Raw genomic sequence first — 21,791 nt, 5'->3', positions numbered from 1 at the left:
TGCTGCCGATCTCAAGGGGCGGGAGGGCAAATGTGGAAGCAGGCGTGCCTTCAAGTATCCAGGTCCCAAGCTGATAAGGGCTTTGAAGGTGATAACCAACACCTTGAATTGAGCCCAGACTTCGATGGGAAGCCAGTGAAGCTGGTAGAGGACTGGGGTTATGTGAGAGTAACGCCCAGTCCCCGTCAGCAACCTGGCTGCTCTGTTTTGCACCATCTGAAGTATTTGGACTGTCTTCAAGGGCATCCTCACGTAGAGCGCATTACAGAAATCCAACCGGGAAATAACCAATGTATGCGTCACTGTCGCTAGGTAGTCGTCCTCCAGGTAGGGACGCAGCTGATGGATCAGCCGAAGCTGATGGAAAACGCTTCTCGCCACCGCCGACACTTGAGCTTCCAAAGTCAGCTCCGGGTCGAGGAGCACTCCCAAGCTGCGGACCCTGTCCTTTAGAGGGAGTGCAACCTCATTCAGGACAAGATCCAAGTCACCTACCCAGGAGTTCGAACCACCTACCAGCAGGACCTCCATCTTGTCTGGATTGAGCTTTGGTTTATTGACCCTCATCCAGCCCATTACCTCGGCCAGGCACCGGTTCAGCACAGCCACTGCCTCACCTGGATTGGTGGAAAACGAGAGGTAGAGCTGGGTATCATCAGCGTACTGATGATTCCGCGGCCCACACCTCCGGATGACCTCTCCCAGCGGTTTCATGTAGATGTTGAAGAGCAAGGGGGACGGAATAGACTCCTGTGGAACCCCATGGATAGCTGCCATGGCGCAGAGCCATAGTCCCCCAGCACCACCTTCTGGAATCGGCCGTCGAGGTAGGAGCGGAACCACTGCCAAGCAGTGCCTCCTACTCCCAGCCCCCTTAGCCTATCCAGAAGGATACCATGGTCGATGGTATCGAAATCTGCCGGTATAGATGCAAAGTTCTTCATGGCTCGGGTCCGAAATACCTTCAGGAGCACCTTTGCCCATACATTCCGCCTCACCTGCTAAGGTCATCTGGGGATGATCTCCTGAGGTTTTCCTCTGTAGGACTAATGCCTGTTCCCCAGAGTTGCCCCTGAACTGTGGGACGGCCTGCGGGAGAGGCGGCTCGAGTATCCAGTCCGCTGCCTTTGAGAGGGAGCGAAAGACGTGCCTCTTCCGCCAGGCCTTCCCAGGTCAGCGTTACTTAATGTGCTTGTTCTTCGTTGAGATTGTAGCTCTTGTTGCTTCCAATCCCTTGTAAACTGGCCAGAGCCTGTGTCAATGGGCCTGTATACAAACAGTGAAACACATGAATGCATAAGGACGCTTCGTGCTAAAGAAACTCGGAGGCGAAGGCAGAAAAGGAAGAGCAAGCATGGCATGGGCCGAATCCGTAGAGGCAGCTGCAGGGGGCTGTTGTGGGCGCTTCACTCATGGGGCTGCCACCAGCCGGGGACGACTTGACGGCACATAGCAGCGATCCATGCGAGCGCGTGTAATACAACGTGTTTTTCATGAGACAGCGAAAGCATTGCCATTCTAGCCAACTTTTGTAAGTTGCAGGCTTGAGTGTACCTTGTGGGAGCGTGGTGGGCGCCTGCTGCAGATGGTCCGGATCATTTCTTTGGTTATGAAACTCGGTGGTGGCCTTGTAAAGATCTTCTCTGGCATGTGTTCTGCGACACGGATGGGAGCATCAGCATGTTTGCTTTGACCACGATGCTCTTTTCGGATATCCCGGTCAGCATGACTTGGTGCGTTTAGTGCATCTGGGGGAGGGTGGCCGTGTTTCCTGAATCGGTTATGCAGCTGCAGCAGCGATCTGGGGCTTCTCTCGTTCTGGTTTTGGAGGCCGGGGCTGTGAATCTGTGCTCCTTGGATGACGGAGCTCCCATGAACCATCTGCTCCCGCGTGACTCAGCTGTGGGCAGCGTGAAGGGGCAAGCTGCGCTTGGATCCCATGCGTCGGCCGAGCTGCATCTAATGCTCGGGTTTCCGTTTCTGGGAGATCTGCGTACATGGGAGGCAGTGTGGTTTCACACCTCACCCTGAGTCAGCAAAACGGGCACTAAGCGTTGTGCCGAAAGGGTCGCAAGCCCCGGTATCTGTTCTTGGTAAAGGGAACTTGGGTGGATTCTGCTCAGCACAGAGCAAATCGGTTTTGTAGCTTTTTGCAACTTTCCTTTTTTAAAAATCCCATGGAAAAGGGCTTACCTCTCAAACACTTCCTAAGAATCCACTTTCTGAAGAATCTCAGCTTCATTTAAAAATTACAACTGTAGCAGAATAGTTGGAGAAAATGTGCTTGAACATGCTTTTCTTACCAAAGAATTTGGATTGTCTGGCTGCAGAATTTCATGGGTTGATATTATCCCTGAACACCCTCACTGATGGGGCTTCAGCCACTTATGTTCCAGGATAGGCAGGACATGTACCTGCTAGGCATGTCATGAGCAGAGCTGGGGGTCAGACTAGGGAGGTCCCTCCTGATTTGCTCTGTTTCTTTGATCCTGCAAAGGGTACACACAGGCCTGGCCATGACCAACCGGGCCCCCTGCACTGCCTCGGATCCTTCGCCTGCTCTTGCCTCGGATCCAGCTCATAATTTGCACCCCTTGATTTTGTCCCCGGACTCCCAGGTGAAGATTATGGGGGATGGAGGGCTGTCCGGCCCAGTAGTCACAGAGCACAGCTTCTGAGGTACTGCTGTCCCTCCTGGCATGGGTTACGGGACCCTGCATTACTGCAGCTCTGGGGCCCGCGGGTGCTGACCTGAAACGAAGAGGAACGGGCCGCAAGGGTTTTGCAGCATTAGGGACGCGGGTTCCTTCTTGGGCTGCATCGAATTCGGTATTGCCGACACGGACTGGCAGCCTGGCTTTGCAGGTTGTCTGGACAGGACTGTTTCCATGCGCACAGAGCAGGGCGTGGCCTCAGCGCCTGGTGGGACGTGGCACATGGTTATGGAACCGGGTCCTCTCTTGTCTGCACCTCTCCGACTTCTGTTTCTCCTGGGACAGGTTGGATCTGACCCCTGGCTTTGCTACTGTGTGCTTAAATGTGAGTGCCAGGCTTCTCAGGCTCTGCTTTGTCCCGATTCTCTCTCTCTCTCCCTCTCTCCCTCTCTCTCTCTCTCTCTCTCTCAGGCTTTGCTTTGTCCCTATACATACATACATACATATATATATATTTCAGTAAAAACTACTCCTTACCAGTGGCTGTCAGGGTGAATATTTTACTAGTGTAGTAGATGGCTTTAAAAAAGCCAAACCTTGTTGATAACAAGGTGAAATCAGCCACTCCATTTAAAGATCCATTTAGAAACATAGAAACAGAGCAAGTCAGAAGGGGTCTTCTGGGCCATCTAGACTGACCCCCAGCTCCAGCCAGCTCCACCCATGATATGCCTACCATGTGCATGTCCGGCCTGTCCTTAAATACTCTCACTGTTGGGGCCTCAACCACCTCCTGTGGAAGCCCATTCCATACCCTCGGGGTCCTGACTGTCAGGAAGTGCTTCCTGGCATCCAAACGAAACCTTGGCTCCCTGAGCTTTGCTCCGTTCTGCCTTCCTCTGCAGGGGAGAACAGGCCTCTACCCACCTCCATGTGACACCCGCTCACACACCTGTATGTCGCAACAGATCCCCTCTGAGTCTCCTCCAGGCTGAAGAGACCCAGTTCCCTCAGTCTCGCCTCATCTGGCTTCCCCTGCAAACCAGCCACCATCCTAGTGGCCTTCGCTGCACCGATTCCAACCAGGCTACATCCCTCTTGTAATGAGATTCTAAATTTGTTTAGAAGAAACTGCTGGGAGATGAAAGGGTTGGAGAACAGTTTTGCACGAGGAGCGTTACCTGAACAGAGCTGTGATTGACCGTTGACTCATGTCAGCGCACAGGTTGCATAAGAAAGGTTTGGGTGGTTCATGCGCAGGTGGCAGGCTATGCTTTGGCCTCTGAGCCCTTCTGTCGGTGTGCCAGCTGAAAAGCAAGGTTTTCCGCGCTTGCCTTGCGCATTTGGCACCGCACATTCCTCATCTTTTCCATGATGCTCCCAGAAACAATTCCAATCCATTATGGGTTGTTTTCCAACCAACTCGTTCCTCCTCGAGCTTGGGCAGATGGTGTCAAACTTACAGCTCCAAGCAAGTTTTAAATTTACAGCTTATTTTTACACTGTTAAGTGTGCAATCTTAGGCATACTTAATGGAAGGATCGCCTGCTTCCATATTTACCTACCCAGTCCCTAAGATGTGGTGAGGAGGTGCTTTTGAGAGATCCGTCCTATAAGGAGACAAAGAGGATGGCAAAAGGAAGAGGGGTTCTTCTCTTTTTTTCCTTTAAGCTTTTTTCAATTTTATTTTTATTCTTATGACAAGTAAGAAAAACAATACAATTAACACAATAACAGCAATGGCAACCGAACCAACATCCGTGCTACCGCCACCAGGGCCAACGACTCTAATTACTTCATGTAAGATCATTTATTCATTCAGGTTTCCCCATTTCCCTTCCAGAACTGCATTGACTCTTGTGGTGGTTCACACCCCTCTCCTTTTATTAAAAGGTATTCAATAACAGGTTTCTAAATATGGTAACGGGGTGCTCCCCCCACCCCATTTATGGAATGGCCTTCCAAAAGCAGTTTGCCTGGCACCATCGTAGTAAACTTTTTGGTGCCAGGCGAAAACAGTCGTCTTCTCCAGGCGTTTTAATGACTGATTTTATCTTTGGATGTTATTTATACTGCTTTTAGTCTTAATATATTTTAAGTTATTGATATTTCACCCCTCAGCTGCATATTCAGTCTTTTATTGTATGTTGCTTTTATGATGTTATTTTATATAAAATTGCTGTAAACTGCTTAGAGAGTCTTTGGACTGGTTATTTATTTCATTTCTATGCCACTTGAAGGTTATAGCGGAATGGAAGCTGAATAAATAAATCAATATTTTTACACAGGGAGAAGGTCTACAATTCCCAGGATGCTCCAGCCAGCAGGTCAAAAAAGGCTACCTGGCTGAATTGCTTCAGGTGGCATTTTCCTGTCCTCCTGGCCCTGGGTGATAGGGTTGCTTGTTGCTGCTTTTGGGAAATGGTTTTCTTCAGCAACATGCATCGCTAGCTGGGGCCTCACTCGCGTCCTACTGAGCAGAGGCCGACTCGAGGCTTCCTTCGTGTCCTTCAGGCTTCCACCTGTCTGGCACACCTGACATTCCCGGGTCTCTCTCTCGCAGATGGTCTTCCGCCCCCCGCTGGACCCTTACGATGTCCTCATCCACCTGAACCCCAGGCAGATCCCCAGGCACTTGGAGGCCGTGGACCGGCCGGTCAAATCCTTCAGCCGGGGGATGCTGAGAAGCGATGCGGCGGTGAAGACCTCGGCTTTCCCCGTGGTGGATTATGACCCGGTGCAGCTCTTCCTCCAGGAGTTGCGGGTAAGCGCACGGAGGCTGAATGCCGGGCCGCGGGAGACGGGCGAACCGTGCAGCTCCGACTTCGTGCAGGTGATGAAGTCCACGTGAGATGGCGGCGAGTCGTCGCACGTTTGAGCTGCTCAGGCCGCCGTGCTCCGCCCCATCTCCCGTGGCTGCTGCTTGCTTGCCCAGCAGTCAAAGCCGTCATTCCATGGTTTGTCCTTATTAGGGCTGCTTTAGGAGCCCCTCCGCCCCCAGGCATGTTTTGCTGGCCAGTTCTGTTGTTGTTCTGTAAACCGCAGGGCTTGGCCGATCTGCCTTCCCTTCCCTCTCGTGTGGGCGGGTGGTGCATGTGCATCGGCGCCCGTCCCTGAGCATCTGCACTGGCGGGGCAAGCCCCTGCAGGAATCCAGAGGCTGGTGGAACGATAGTCTCTTGCCCAGGGATTCGGGCGCTGATGTTCCACCAATCCACCGCGAAACAGAGCTGATTCTTCTGGCAAGGGCAAGCACAGATCATCCTGTTTGGCAGTATGCTTCCAGGAGGGATCAGACATGTGTTTCTGGAGAAAACGAAAGGCAGGGCAGGAGGGCACAGCCTTCCCCGCGGTCTTTCCCCAGCTTCTGGCATCTGGAGCCCCACTCCCTTTAGTTAGTGTGGCTAATTAGTGCATTGATTCGTTGAATGTCTTTTTGCTCTGCTGCTTGGTCAGAAAAGACTCCCTGGAGACTTACGTGTGATCGGTAGAACAAGGCAATCCCTGCTCCGACCCGGCACACGGAAAAGGCGCAGCACACGAGGCGCAGCGAAGAGGAGGGAAGAGGGGGCGGTAAAGCCTTCTGGCAAGGCACGTGGAAGGGCCCTGCCTCTCCCTCTGCTCCCTCACGGTGGCTTCGCATGTTCCACTGGGACGCGCTCCAGTGGGACCTGTGCACGCGGCCCCTGCCCACGGTTGTTCTGCGGCAACCAACGGCCGCCGGAGCTTGTGTCGCCGCCATGCCCCGTGGTCCTTCCAAGCTTTCTTCGTGGAATGTATTCAGCCCCCAGATTATCTGTGTTTGTGATCTTCCTGATGTGCCAATTTGTTCAGTTTTTCTCACTGGTCTCTCTGCCGTGGTTTTCTGTCTTGCTTATTTTGACGAAGCTCGGATGTGCAGTTTTGAGTAGAATACCGGACCGAGACGTGCGGATCCGGCTTCTAGTCCCCGCCCTCAGAAGCTCCCTGGGTGACTCCCAGCCTGACCTACCCCACAGGGTCATTATTGTGAGGATAAAATGGAGAGGGGGGCAACCTGGCAAGCCCCCCCCCGGGTCCCTTGTGAGTGGAAGAAAAGTGGGAGGAGATGGAGGCAGTGACAGCAATAATTTGCCTCGTCTGGAAACCTTGAACTGGAAACCTGGAGTGCGCCCATGTTTTGCGCATGGGGCCAGCACATGTGGTGCCACAGCCAGCCATGCTGAGCGGGGCTCCAGGCTGTTCCAGGCCTGCTCCTCTGGGGTGCAAGTGCGGCTGTCCAGCCTTCAAGGTTGCGGCCAAATCACACCTGGGCTGGGGCCAAATTTGCCACAAATACCAGGACAGCTCACAGCTCCTCGTGCCCCTGGCTAGCCTCACAAAAGCCAGTGCTCACTGGAAATATTGCAGGGCTTAATTTTCCATTAGGCTTGTCCTATAGGCCTTATTAAGGGGCGATGGCCTGTGAGCTGAAATTGCATAGCCAGTCCCCCAGGCTGTACCTCTGCTCCTGGAGCGCCCTCCGACGCAGCCTGGAGTATTCCTGTTTATGCACCTATTGGACGTACAATTTGGAAAAAGCACGTGCCTTAAACGCGTCTTAAAGCAGTTCACAAAATAAAGCAATGACCCACGGGAATAATCGGCCTTTCACGATGCTGCCACAGCAGCAGCAGCAGCCACCTCCCTTCCGGGCTTCCCTGGGCTTCGGCCCCAGTTTGTTCTCCCCAGGCAAACGTGCTCAGGGTTGCAGTCCCAGTGGCAGAGGGTGAGGAGGCTGCTGGGCAGCCGTGGGCTTGGTTCTCAGCTGCTTCCATGGACCGCTAAGAACAGGGCTTTTTTGTCACAAAATGCACCGGAACAGCGTTCCGGCACCTGTTTTTGACGGATTTTTCCATTGGAGTGATTTTGAACCGCCTGCGGGCTGCTTGTGTGTCGGCGCTGCTTGTGAGGGCGCTGCTCGGCTTGGGATGCTGCTCGGCTTGGGATCGGTCGTGTGGTCGCACGCTGAGTGCTTACTGCTGGCGGCGGCCATTGCGTTTAGTGTGTTTAGAATGACTGGCTACGTGCAAAAGGTAAATAAGTTATTTCAAAAAAAGTTGGTGAATTGAAAATCTTTTTTAGTGTAAAAGTGTGACTCCAAGACATGAGTTCCTGCACTTTTTTTTTTAACCAAAAAAAAAAAAAAAAGCCCCGGCCAAAAAAAAAAAGGAACCACAAGCGGGGGGGGCCCCCCCCCCTTTGTGTCCTCTCGAAAGAAACGCGGCTCTCCTGCGGCAGCTTTAGCACTTACCGCGTGGTCTCTGTGAGTCTTCTAGGCAAGAGCACAGGGAGTGTCTGCCCCGAGGGGAGGGCAGGGAGGGGCTCCCCATCACATCCGGGTGGCATCCAAAGCCGCCCCCCCCCCGCAACATTGGCTGGCCTAGTGAAAGTGGCTGAGCTTGTCTTTATACTCTTGGAAGCCTCTTAGTAGGTTTGTCTGACGGCAAATCTCTTCCCGCTTTGGCAGAAGGCGTATTTTATCAGGCTTTCTCTCCCAAGCTGTCCTTTACCCAGTGGGTCCCACTGAAGTGACTTCCCCAGTTCCCTGCCTATCCCTGCCTCCACCGTCTGCCTTCTCCCGTGTTGAATTTTAGATTGTAAGCTCCTCGGGGCAGACACCTACCCTCTCCTATTCTGCAGAGCAGCTGTGAACGTCAGTGGTGCTGCATCTGCCTTTGCCAGCCTCGCGCCCCCAAGAGGTGTGGAACTGCAGCATCCTCGTCCCCATCCAGCATGGCCATGGAGGATGATGGGTGTTGTGGTCTGGCGCATCTGGAGCGCGCCAGGTGGGCAGAAGCTGCAGCAGGGGGGTATTGGGGAACGGGGGACGCGGTGCGTGCCTGCTTCACCTCCACCCTCCGCAACCTTTCGGGCTGGCTGGCACTTTGCCGCCGAAGCAGCGATGGCTCATAGAGGAGGTGCTTCGGAGGATTATCGCCCTGTGTCAAAACCACCGCATTCAGGCGCCGTTGAAATCACCCACATCAGAGCCTGTCAGAAAAGGGAAACTTCCTGCTCGCGCGGGAGCCGATCGGGATGGAACCTGTTTTCTCTTGCTCTCGGGTCGGAGCCTCGGATGCGAGGTGGAGGGGGTTTGTCCCCGCTCTCGGCCAGCTGCCGCACGGAGCCGCTTTGTCACTCGAGGAGTCCCCGGTCCCTTGGCCTCTCGCTTGTGTTGCGTAAGCACTGGGGCGATGTGGTTGCGTTGTGCAATTGTGCTGAAGGGCTGGATGGCTCTCCCACCGAGCAGCCGTGCCCTTATGCCCAGGGCTCCCTCGCTAAGAAAGGGCTCAGCACCTTTTAAGGACAGGCTTATTCTATGCGGACAGTACCCTGCGGGGACGCCCGTGAGCCCCCAGTCCTGCAGCCCTTTGAGCCTCCTGTTTAGGGCAGGAGCAGCAGCAGCAGAAAGCTGTCTTTGCTTCCCTGTCCAGCTAGAGAGGTGGCACAGTTTTCGGGGTGGGGGAGGCTGGGGGAGCCTCAGGAGAGCTCACACCCTGGCCTCCCCAGTCTCCTCCCATCCCTGCCCTCCTAATCCCCCCTTTTCCCTGCTCCGGGGGCACTTCCCCAACCTCGGAGAGCTCCGCGGGGGCTTCTCTTGGCAGGAAGGAGGTGGAGCTCCAGCTCTCGGCTCTCAGGCCAGCGTGCTGCCTCGGGGCTCAGATCTGGGACTCCGGGATGCCCCGTGGCCCCCCTGGCTGCCCGAGGGCCTTGGATTGCAGCCTCCTGCCTGCCACCCCCTCCCGGTCTTTGTCCCCGATCAAAACGCGATGCGTAAAATTGCTTTTCCTTGCACCCGCCCCTCTGCCCACAGCCGGCTGACCTCGCAACAGTTGGCCCGGCGCAGTGGGGAGCTGTGAGGATGGGCGCCATCCATCCTGCCCGGGCGTGTGGCTCAGCACCAGAGGCCACTAGCCATCTGGGGTTCCAGCCCCACCTTGAGAGGCTTATATTAAGCCAACGTTGCGTTATGTGGTGGCCTTCTTGCATTTATGGAACTCAGCTTCTCTGCATGGCCTGGGGCTGATGGGTGTTGTAGGCTAGGATTGTGTGGCTTTTGTCCCAACTATTCCCTTTTGGCATTTCTTGCTCCATCGCCTGCTCACTGAAGGAATCTGCTTGCCAGAACGTCACCCCCCTCGAGCTGATTTGCGTTAGTGCAAACGTACACACGTACAAATGTGCTGAACAGTGAGTCAGCACTAGTGTGCCTTCAGTGGAGCGGGCTAGTGCGTTTGCACATGTGAGCATTGGTGTTAAGGGGCACTTGTGCTAATGCGCACGAGGAGGGCAGGTTCCTCCCCTGAAAAGGCAAGAAAAGGCTACGAATCCGCAGTGCAGGGACAACTTCGTGCTATTGGGTGGAATGAAAGCGCGAGCACGAAATGAATCATAAAAAGCCGATCCACCGCAGAATTTGCGTGTTGGATTCGAATGAGTCCAAACTCACTTGAACTGGCGGAGGATTTCTCCAGCAGCCCATCGGTCGCGTTGGGGATGGCTGTCCCGGGAATGCCCGCGGTTTCCTGAACGCGAGTTTATCCGCTTGCAAGGCCGGCCCTTCGCTTCCCAGCTCATCCGCCAGAGCAGGGACTTCTTCTTCTTCCAGAAGGGGCGTGTTGTGAGTGCCTGCGGATCCGACTTCAAGGCAGCAAGCGCTAGTTCGCGGGATGCCCCAGTGGGCCGCCCCGGGGAGACTCCGCTCGGCACATCTTTGTGGCTGCGTGGGCGAGTGTCCACTGCGGACGAGCCGCGGCGGGGAGGCGAGAGCCCGTCAGAGACGGCTTTTCCTCCCCGAGAGCGACTTCTGCGGAAATGCCTCTTTGTGCGTTTGGATTACCGCAGGCTTAATTGTCCCACCTGGTCTGGGTGGAGGAGCTCGAGGGCATGTCGGGCCACGAGGAAACCGCCAGATCCCCCACAGTTTTCCCAGAGGCTGTTCTGGGCCAGGGAGGCTTGCAGGGCGGCCATCCGTGGTCTTCATCCAGTCCTCAGCACAAATTCCCCCTTTCCTCCAAGGGACGCCCTCTGGCTTCAGCGTCCGGGAGGTGGCCTTCCAACACCCAACGGGCCTTGTCCCCTTGGACTGAGCTGTGAACCTGCTCTTCTCCAGGTTGGCTTCCAACCCTTGGCTTCTCCTTGACTGCAGATCTTTGTGGCTGCCATCAGCGTCTTCTCATACTTTGAACCCCCACTTTGAGAACACTGGTTTAAAAGTCAGCCAGTCCAGGGCTCACCAAGAGCAGTCGATTAAGTTCTGGGATGTAGCAGGAGGCAGGGAAAAGGGGCTGGAAAGAAACATAGAAACAGAGCGAGTCAGGAGGGACCTCCTGGGCCATCTAGCCTGACCCCCAGCTCCAGCCAGCTCCACTCATGATATGCCTACCATGTGCATGTCCAGCCCATCCTTGAACCCAAAACAGAAGGCACCCAGAAGAATTCGGAAAGGTTCAAGATAAAAAACCATACAGAAGAGGCAGAGTAGAGTAGAAATGAGAGGAGAGCTTCTGCGAACCTGACTTTATTAATTAATTAATTAATTAATTAATTAATTAAAACATTTCTATGCCGCCCCTTGCCGAAGCCTCGGGGCGGCTTACAACACAATAAAATACAATAAAATACAAAAATAACAATATAAAATTAACAATATAAAATAAATAACAATATAAAAGAAGAAGTCGCCCTGGCCAGATAAATAAGCAAATATTGTTAACAATTAAAATGACGTTTAAATAAAAAGGTCTTCACCTGGCGCCTGCTTTAGTGGAGAGGGTGTTCCACGCTGAAGGGCCCCACCAAAAAGACCCTGCCAATGGCCATCTGAACTTCCTGAGTGGTGAAAAGATGAGCGGAGGACCAGCTCTTAGTGTCTAGGGGGCCACTGTGGCAGAAAGCACCCCAGGGAATACTAGGAACTACAGCAATCCCAAAAGTCAGTGCTGGCACCTTGAAGTGCAGCTGTTCAATGGCGTAGTGGCCACAGAAACTGGTAGCCATCAGGAACGGGGGGCTGTCTTTTGCGCTTGCCGAAATCCCCGAGGCATTTGCAGATGCAGCGTGACCGCCATCCAGGCTAGACTTGTTTCCCTGGAGTGGTGAGAAGCAGGTCTGAAATTCAGACAACGTATGGCTGCACACGGGGATCTCCACGTGCCCTGGCAGCCTCGCTGAGCACACAAATAGCCCTCATGCCAAGCCGCTGCAAAACTAGTTTTCTTACCGCTCCCGCTTTCACTTAAATTGTGCACACAGATCATTCAACACAAGCTTAACTTAATCTTCATGGCATGACTCTCTCTGTTTTAGGGGAGGGAAGATCTAAGACCGACAGGTCCGGGTGGGATTTCCTTTGCCAGAACTCCATGATTCGGCAGCCCCCAGTGAGAAATATTGTCTTAGGTGCCACACGTATGCTCAGAATTCATGTGCCCTGCCCAGGTATGTGTTTTCAAGTACCTGGCTGGAGCTCCTGCTGCCGTTACTCTGCCCTGCTTGCTATGGTATGAGGACTGCGCTGCAGAGAAACGACTCAGGATTAGTACCAAAGGCATGGCTGTGATTGTATTTGTGTCACTGAATTACATTTATACCCCGGCTTTCTTCCTTTTGCGGGGAGCCCGAGGGTTACAAGGTTTTCTTCGTGGAGAGACTGCCACTCTATATGACTTTGGGGCACCCGCAGCTGGAGTATTGAGTTAAATTCTGCACCCTTCATTTCAAGAGGGATGTAGCCTGGTTGGAATCGGTGCAGCAAAGGGCCACTAGGATGGTGGCTGGTTTGCAGGGGAAGCCAGATGAGGAGAGGCTGGGGGAGCTGGGTCGCTTCAGCCTGGAGAGGAGGAGACTCAGAGGGGATCTGTTGGCGACATGCAGGTATGTGAGGGGGTGTCACATGGAGATGGGTAGAGACCTGTTCTCCCCTGCAGAGGAAGGCAGGACGCGCTCCAACGGAGCAAAGCTCAGGGAGCCAAGGTTCCATTTAGATGCCAGGAAGCACTTCCTGACAGTTGGGACCCCAAGGGTGTGGAATGGGCTTCCACGAGAGGTCATTGAGGCCTCATCGGTGAGGGTGTTCAAGGATAGGCTGGACATGCACATGGTGGGCATGTCGTGAGCGGAGCCAGCTGGAGCCGGGGGTCAGACTAGATGGCCTGGGAGTCCCCTCCTGACTTGCTCCATTTCTATGATTCTATTTTATTCTTAGAACAAGCCCCCTGTGAGGTAGGCTGGACTGAGAGTCCTGACTAGCCCAGCCTCACCCGGTGAGCTTCATGGCTGACTGAGGACTAGAGCCCAGATCTCCTGGCTCCCAGCCCAACCCTCTAACCACTACGCCACACTGCCTCTCCTTGGGCAGTCCGGATGGAGGAAGCCCTAGAACAGGGCTCAGTTTTCGGGGAGAGGCAAGGCAGGAGGCCAGGGAGCTGGTGCACAGACGTCGTTCCAGCGCTCTGGGGCTAGAACGGCAGCCTTCTCAGCCCGAGCGTTCAGAGCTGCAACCTGTCAGGGTCACCTGCGGAATCAATATTATTCGTTGCATTTCTAGTCCACTCAGGAGCTCCTTGGCTGCTGTTTTTCTTGGCAGAAGCGCAGGGTGCAAAACCAGTCCATCCATACACACAAGTTTGCCTGTCCAGATGCCTTTGCGTGTGAGATGTCGGAGGCATTCGTGCAGCTGGCCGGGCCCACTGCTGCTCGTCTCGAAGCTTGCTTCATTTCCAAGGCCAAGATACAGATGGAGGGGGCTTTGCTATAGCTAGTCCTGTCCTGCTGCATGCACCGCCACGCCCCCCCCTAATCTTCCAGGAGACCCCCAACCTGCCTTCTGCCCACCCATTGTCTTTCAGCTTGCACATGGGTTGACCTCTGTGAGGTTTGGCCAGATCTGTGTAAGCGTGGGGTGTGGGGCCTTTATTTTATTTTTTTAAAACTTTTTTAGACTGTCCCCTACTGTGGTCTCGGGATGGTTTAACAATAAGACAAAATAGAATAAAACGCAGCATCCTAGTCAGATTCTTAACCAGTCGGCAATAAAACCCGTATTAAAACAGTCAAACCTTAAAACATTGGGAAAATTGAAAGATTTTAGCCTGGCAACGAAAAAGATAAAGTTACGGTGCCAGGCGAACCTCTCTGGGGAGTGTATTCCACAATTGGGGGGCCAGCACAGAGAAGGCCCTTCTCCGGGTAGCCACCCTCCTGCTCTTCTTCAAGGTGGGCTCCCAGAGAAGGGCCTCTGCACCAGATCTTAAGGGGCAGACAGGCACACACGGAAGGAGACGCTCCTTCAGGGAACCAGCCCCTTTTCTGCCTTTGCATTTCATGTTGTTTCAAACCTCTTTGGAGGAGCGAGGGGACATTGGATATTGTGCGCGTGTGTTCGGGTAAGTAGTTATTTAGCGAAACGTGCCCATCCCGTCTGAATGGACATTCCCCTGCCTGGAATGGCTGGGCAAGTGCCAGGCAATTTTAGGCGGCTGGTCTGGCCCATCCCGGTTTTCCCCATGTCAGACAAGGGCGAAGTGTGACGTGGCGAGAGGGGTGCAGCCCTAGCCCTGAGGTCTCGTTCTCCCCGCAAGATCAGTCATTGTCTACAGTGGGGGAAACGGACATGCCGAAGACCTGGGAGGCTCTGAATGCAACACTCTTTCTGGTATATCACAGAAACCAATAGCACGTGCGATAGGGTGGTGGAAGGCAGTTCCCCATGTTCTGGACTTCCTCTGCCACAGTCCTAAATTTAGTCCGTGCTGACACGGCCTTCTTGGAACTGAAGTCTGAGATCTGCGTCATGTTCATTGCAGGTGTGCCAAAGGGTATGCATTAATTGGAGCTGGTTACACTTAGATTTACATTTGAAGTTCACGTTTAACTGTGTTGCTCTCGGCCTCCTTTTGCTGAGAATCGTTCATTTGCCATGTCGACACAGCGATGTATTTTAACCCCGTTGTGATTTTCGCTGAAGAATGCGTCTGTTGTCCTTCCAAAGCAACAATCCAATAAAAGGAAGAAGAAAATGCCGGCATGGCGTGACAGTGGCCACTAAATGCTGGGACACCTGGGGATTTGATGGTGTTCGGCACTATGCTCCGTCGATTCTTTTCTCACACGTTTGCAAAAAATGTTAATTGGAACTGTGGCTAAAGCGGATTTTTGTTATTCCTTCGTGACAATTATATCCTAGCGGTCGGGCATGAGTCCCAAACTGTTGCAGATTATCTTCCTCTGCCTTTATCCTCACCACAACCCTGTGAGGTTGGTTAGGTGGGGAATTAGTGACTAGTCCAAAGTCGCCCAGTGATCCTCGTGGCTGAAGGGGAACTTGGTCTCCCAAGGCCCAGTCCAGGACTCTTAACTAGTGTATCACGCTGGCTTAAAAACATACATTAAAAATAGAACCAGACAATATTTTTTGATTCTTATTTGCAGTCTCTGACCATGTGTGTGTGCACGAGAGAGAGAGTCAGTCAGTCAGTCAAGGGCAGGGCTTTGTGGTATAGCCCCTGCTTTGCATAGTAAAGGGTCAAGCTTCAGTCCCTGACATTGTCAGGCGCCAATTAATGCGTATTATACTCAGCTCCTGATTTAATGGCCCAGCATTCACTCACTGTTTATGGGCTGCCCTGCAGCAGAGTTTCCAAGTGGTTCACAAGGGAAAAATTAGGCAGTATAAATCTCTAGAGCAATTAGCAGCAGCAACTGCTAATAAGACAACCTAATGCCAACTGCAGGAAGTCAGGACAGCTTAAAGCTGAAAAAGATGGAAGAGCTTTTCAGGAGAAGACCTGAGCTCGGCAGCAAAGCTACACCAGAGGCGTTGCCCGGCAAAGACATTCTGGCGACTGGTGTCTGGACCGGATTGTACCCAAAGAGGCGCTGCGGAGAAGCAAGAAGGAGGCGGTTTGGATTTGGGGTAGAGACCGCATATATACAGAAGTAGAAAAAGCTCAAAAGGTGGCAAAACCCCCTCTGTCAAGCAGCCCCCAGAAGTCTGTCGGATGCATAGTAGCTGGGCGGCTAGGGGAAGCTGAGGAGCAGCGTGGGCTGCCCTGCTTCAGGCTCTGAACAACTTGCCCTGTATCCCAAGATGGCGAAGTTGGCAGAAATATAGAAAACAGAGCGAGTCAGAAGGGAGCTCCCAGGCCATCTAGTCTGACCTCCGGCACCAGCCGGCTCCGCTCACGACATGCCCACCATGTGGACATCCAGCCTGTGCTTGAACACCCGCACCGATGCGGCCTCAATGACCTCTCGTGGAAGCCCATTCCACACCCTCAGGGTCCCGACTGTCAGGAAGTGCTTCCTGGCATCCAAACGGAACCTTGGCTCCCTGAGCTTTGCTCCATTGGAACGCGTCCTGCCTTCCTCTGCAGGGGAGAACAGGTCTCTGCCCACCTCTGTGTGACACCCCCTCACACACCTGCATGTTGCCAACAGACCCCCTCTGAGTCTCCTCCAGGCTGAAGAGACCCAGTTCCCTCAGTCTCGCCTCAAACGGCTTCCCCTGCAAACCGGCCACCAACCTTGTGGCTCTACGCTGCACTGACTCCAACCTGGCTATATCCTTCCTGTAATGAGGGGCCCAAAAGTGAACACAATACTCCAATTGCGGGCTCACCAGAGTCGTGTAGAGTGGCAGTAATACCACTCTCGATCTAGAAGCCACGCTTCTGGCTATGCAACCAAGGGTGGCGTTCGCCCTCTTGGCCACCGCATCACACGGCTGACTCATGTTCAGCCTGCAGTCAACCAGCACCCCGAGGTCCCTTTCACAAGCGCTGCTCTCCAGCCACTTGTCCCCTAACCTGTACTTTTGACACCTTTTCCTATGCCCCAAGTGCAAGACCTTGCACTTATCCACATTGAACGCCATCCTGTTGTCTCCTGCCCACTTCCATAGTCTGTCCAGATCCTTCTGGATGTGGAGTACCTGCTCCTCAGTTGTGGCCACTGCCCCAGTTTTAGTGTCGCCTGCGAATTTGATCAGCAGATTGTTCACCTCTGCTTCCATGTCATTGATGAAAAGACTGAACAGGATCAGCCCCAGGACAGAGCCCTGGGGGACCCCGCTTGTCACTGGCTGCCATCTGGATGATTCCCCAAGAAGCCCCCAAGAAAGCATCCCAGGGAATACTAGGGACTAGGAGCTAGGATCCGCTGCAGGTTTTTGCTGTACACTCTGCCCGTGTCTCATATATCCCATTTCTCCTTCAGACCATGGTTAGTATTTCTGAGCAAACACCGTCCTGCTCCAACATACAGAAGGGGATCCTCTTTTCCCCTCCTTCCTTTAGATTTTTCAAAATAGCCCCACTTGCCTGTCCCAATCTCATTCTGCTTTTCCAAATCTCCAGTTTGACACATGATCTTTTTCCCAGTATTTAGCTGTCGTGGCCCTGCCTGTGGTTGAGAAACTGGAGTCTCACTGTTTGTGTCCTGGATGTCACATCCAGCTACAGACTTGAGGCGGGCTAAAATGTCCTTCCCATACTTTTGATCAGCCTCCTGTTCCTGCCGGATGTGGGGAAAAGGGCCGGTTCTGAATTGTTTATCTTTCCAGCACTTGCTAGTAAAATCGCCGTACCTTCTTTGCCCTTGGACTTCTATGCTGTATCACTTTTACAGTGTCATCTTAGTGTTTTTGCTGGAGCCTGGACATAACACATAATGATACACTTGACTCTGTGTGTGTGTCTGTGTGTGTGTGTGTGAGTGAGAATCTATTCCACGCAGCTGTTTGGTTATTTAAACATTCAGCCTATTTCATTTAGAACTAGAATCTCTTCTCTCAGTCTCTGTGAAGATTTTGCCTACATAAATTGACGCCGTAACCCCTCTGAAAACTATTTCAAGATCTTTGCTGACTTCTGCAGTCCTCACAGGCAGGAATAAGGACAGGCACCAACTCAGCATGTTGTAAAGCTAAGCATGTAAATCATGAAAATATGAGGCCGATCCTTGGTGGTGGCCTTAGTTGTTTATAGGGAAGGAATGATCTCAAAGCCCATCACTCTGCCCCATCTCCATGTTCAGCTTCAAGTGCTTCCATGCCCCCTGGGGTGGTGGGGGCAGGCCAATAAAAGAGGATTGAGCTGAGGAAATACAGGCTCTGGGCCTGGCAGTTTTCCCCACTTTATCCCAGTGTGGGGTAGTGATTATAGGGCTGGGCTGGGGCTCAGGAGATCCAGGTTCCAGTCCTTGTTCAGTGGTGAAACTTCCTGGGCGACTTTGGACCAGTTCCTTATGCTCAGTCTAACCTACCTCGCAGGGTGGTTGTGAGGATAACCCAGACAGCAAGTCACAAGTCTCAGTTCTCCTCCCACGATCACCTTTTTGGGATAACTGGAATGCGGTGGTCATTCCGTGGCAAGCTGGGTGGAAGCGCGTTCTGGGCTGGATGAACCGAGCAGGGTGAGGTGTCTGAGCCCGTGTGGGGTCTGAACAGATGCAAGCTGGTTTATGGAGCCAGCAGAGGAACACCGGAAGAGTGCTTCTTGCCGGAGCCTCCGTGGTGGCCGGGCGTCACCGCAGTCCCTTTGTACCTTGCAGGAAGCCTTTGGCGCCCTTGCCCTGTTCTTCCACGACCAGCACGGCGGAGAGGTCATCGGGGTCCTCTGGAAGCCCTCCGCCTTCCAGCCGCAGCCATTCAAGGTGAGTCCCCGTGCCAGGATCCGGCCGTGGGCCCTGCGTGGCCACTGCTGCGGGAAGGGCCCAGTGGCTCAGCGGGAGCTGAGGGCCCCTGCAGGGACGCCGGTTCCTGCCCAGAATGCGCCGAGGGACACCAGGGGCCGGGGAAACTTGTTGGGGAGTCAGGAGGGGCGCTTGGGGCACCGGAGAGGAGCAGACGGCACGAAGCCAGGATGGGTCTTGCTCTGTGGATTCTGGGACTTGAAGCAGGAGCCTCCGGGTTAGTCCTGCAGACGTTGTGGACCAGTTCCCCTAACATCTGGCAACGCTGCCCGGGCTGAGGGGCGTGGTGCTGGGAAGGCCGCGCAAAGTCTAGGGCCGGGAGCGGGGTTGCGCAAGGGCTGTGTGGAAGCAGCCCCCCCCCCCCACGCCCAGCCTGGGCTTGGAAAGCGGGCCAAGCTGGCAGGCCGTCCGTCTGTGGACACTTCGGGGTGCAGGCTGCAGGAGAGGACGTGGCTTGCGCAGTGTTTCTGCAGGGCTCGATTCCTGGCAGGCACCGTGCGGACACCGGGCAGGCTCACCAGGCACTCGGGCTCTGTGCCGTGCCAGAGTGGCCTGGGGCTGAGTCGCTGAGCCCTGGAAGGCAGCAGTAGATAGAGGGGGTTGCTTGCTGGGGGGGGGGGGGGTCCGGGCCGGCTCATTCACAGCGGCCGCGAGTTCTGTGACCGGCTGGCTGCGCGATGCCTCGGGACGGGGCTTGCTGGGAGCGTCCGGAGCCCGGGCTCGGCTTTTGCCGGTTCAGCGGTGTGGGCCTCCAGCCTTCTGCCTCCCCGCCTCAAGCTGGCCTGGGAGGGACACGGGAGCGGAAGGGGCAGGTTGCCGGGGGTGGGGGGAGAACAGGGAAGGGGTGCTGCCCGGAGGGCTTCGTGAGCACCCAGAGGCATGGGTTGGAGTGGAGGCCGGAGGGCTCGGTAGAGGAGAGGGAGGCTGGCGGAGAGAAGGCAAGCGTCGAGGGAATCGGGTGAGGTGTGTCGGGGAGGCGGGCTGGTGCTAAAGCAGGATTAGCAGTGATCCGGAGCAAGGGCTTGGGAAGACTGGAGACGAAGGAGACGATTGCTTTTTGCTGGAGGCAGGGTGGGGAGGGCGGAGAGCTCCCGCTTCTGGCTTCTGGCCAGCAGCTCGCAGAAAAGATAAAGCTGGCTTTGTTAGTAAGAAGGTGCAGGGAATTGCATGGCTTCGTAACACCCCACTGGTTCTCAGACACAGCCTCTGGCTCGACATCTGATCAAGGGAATAGGCAGAAATCCACCTATCCCCCACGTTTTATTTCACTAGGCAAGTTCCTAGTCCTCATGCTAGCAGCTGGGAGTACACCGCTGTGTTCTTGGGCGTACATCCTGTTCACCAGCTTAGGTGTTGCTGGCAAAAGGGCAACGTGTAAACAATTAAATGAATTACAAGCGCGGATCCCATGTAGTCAGATCTACTAAAACTCTGCAAACAAGCCTCAGTTTCAGCGACCAGCCAAGCCTAGTGAGTGAGGCTGAAGGCTGGCAAAAACAGGTGTGTGATGGGCAGCAAACAGGCATCCGAAATGCATTTTTCCAGACTTTTCTACCCCTTCCTTCAGTTTTTCAGCAGCTTCTAGAGTGGCTATCAATTTAGAACAGCCGTAACCTTGTTAGAAGAAACCGACAAACCACATTGACCGTGGGACTGGAAATTAAGGGAGTTGCGGACCAGGACAGCTAGATGGCGTCAGGTACAGGGAAGGCTGCACAGCGGTAAACCATGGTTTGCTTGCCTCAGTTTGGTACTCTAAACTGTGGCTGGCGCTAACCATCGTTCGTGTGCTGTCTGAAGGGTGCCGTAGCCATAATCCTTTTGCTTCCATCCCCAGGTATCAAACATGAAGGGAAGCATGCTGCTGGCCCTCAGCACCGAGCCCCAGACAATTCCCAATGTGGCGGCCATTTTGGAAGACTTTGAGATTTTGGGAGGAGGACTGGTCAAATCGGTGGAGGCTTCTACCGAGAAATGGTCCATTTAGAAGCTCGTGGGACCCTGCATCGTGTCTCCTGTGCTCCTCTGGAGGAATTCTCACACAGAACTTTTCTATTTCGAAATCTCTTGGCGGAAAGGAATTTTTATTATGCTGATAACTTTGCTCCATGCCATTTCCTCCTACAAAGGCCTCCAGTTTAGGTAGCCCTGACATCTCTCGTAAAGGACACGTTAATTGCAGAAGCGCTATTAAATCCTTTTGCCTCCAAGTGGCTCGTTATTCATCAAGTGGAATTCTAGTTAAAGCTAAAATAGGCTTTTCTCCAGAGCTTCTTGTGCTCTGGATTGGCTGGGGGAATAGTCACTGCCGGCACGTCTGCCTTCCCTGGCACTGAACAGTTCCAGAAAAACAGGGTTAAAAGAGAGAGGCAGTAGGAGGAAATAGGTATTTTCTAAGACCAGCACGAACTTGGTAGAGAAAGGAGCAGGAGGAGAGAAATGGTGTTTAAGAAGTAGAAAAGTAGACTTGGCATGAACGGGATTTAAGGTTTCCAAAATGGCTGCTGCCTGAGGCACTGAAGCTGAAGATGCCGCGTGTGCAAAAGGCCCTCGGTGCGTGTAGCGGGTCTGACAGCCACTGCGTCTGCCTCTCGACCTCCTGTGTCGGGCCCAGGTGGGGCCGCTGCAGGCATGAGTGGGGTTGGGGGGGTGCGGGGAAACAGCCCTCCCCACTGGAAAAGGTGGTGGGTTGCAAGGTGAAACAACTGCAAGGCAAGGGCTGTGGAGGGCCGCCAAACTGGCTTCTGTGCATGGAGAAGAAACAGAGTGAGTGAGAAGGGACCTCCCGGGTCATCTAGTCTGACCCCCAGCTCCACGCATGACGTGCCTACCAATGCCTTGTTAAGAGGCTGGCTGCGGGCCGGTCGGAAGAAACGCTCTTACTCTCCTGCAGGGCTGCAAACTGGGCAGCCCCTTGCCTTCGTCACAAGATGTCTGCTCTGCCAGCATCTCGAGAGGAGGATGTGTGTGGCCCCGTGGCTGGTGCCTTAGTGCAGTCCTTGTGCTAAAATTTAGCAGTTCTGCACCAAGGAAAGCCAGACTGCACAACCTGCAAATGCCGGTCGTCGCCATCGTCGCTGCAAAGGTGGTCTCGGCCTCCTGCCAAACCAACAGTGTCACAAAAAGCAGCAGAACGTGGAAGGCGCTTCTGTGGTTCCCTTCTCTGCCCATCCCTCGCGCTTGTCCTTACAGGTTGTGTTGCACTCCGGTTGTGTTGTGTTATTGCAGCATTTCCCAACGGGTGCCCATTCCAATGTGTTGGGCTGCCACACCTGTCATTCCCAGCCGGCAGGCCTGGATGGCTGCGAATGATGGGAATTGCAGTCAGCCCATTGGTGACCCCCCCCCCCCATGGAGATGCAGAATGACTGTAATAACGCCTGGCTGGCTTGCGTGCCCGTGTCACGTGACATTGTCTGGCGCA

The 21,791-nt window shown here is 54.0% G+C and overlaps 1 protein-coding gene across 4 annotated transcripts in view; it reads left to right on the top strand.

The window, feature by feature from the left end:
* NOL6 (nucleolar protein 6) overlaps nt 1-20,577 on the top strand; it is a 60,670-nt gene extending 40,093 nt beyond the window's left edge. For 3 of the 4 annotated variants that reach the window (XM_044443995.1, XM_044443996.1, XM_044443998.1), the window contains 3 exons: nt 5,218-5,418; nt 18,227-18,328; nt 20,205-20,577. In XM_044443995.1, the coding sequence (XP_044299930.1) occupies nt 5,218-5,418; nt 18,227-18,328; nt 20,205-20,354 (453 nt within the window). In that variant the 3' untranslated portion in view covers nt 20,355-20,577. Of the gene's footprint in view, nt 1-5,217; nt 5,419-18,226; nt 18,333-20,204 lie in introns of those variants that run through there. The other variant, XM_044443997.1, reaches the window with a different exon arrangement.
* The last annotated feature ends 1,214 nt before the right edge of the window (nt 20,578-21,791 follow it).

The sequence above is a fragment of the Varanus komodoensis genome, unplaced genomic scaffold (assembly GCF_004798865.1).
Source record: "Varanus komodoensis strain SLA01 unplaced genomic scaffold, ASM479886v1 scaffold43, whole genome shotgun sequence".
In the NCBI taxonomy this organism is placed as follows: Eukaryota; Metazoa; Chordata; class Lepidosauria; order Squamata; family Varanidae; genus Varanus; species Varanus komodoensis.
The sequence above is the reverse complement of the archived record's forward strand: the minus strand, read 5'-3'. Positions and strand labels throughout refer to the sequence as shown.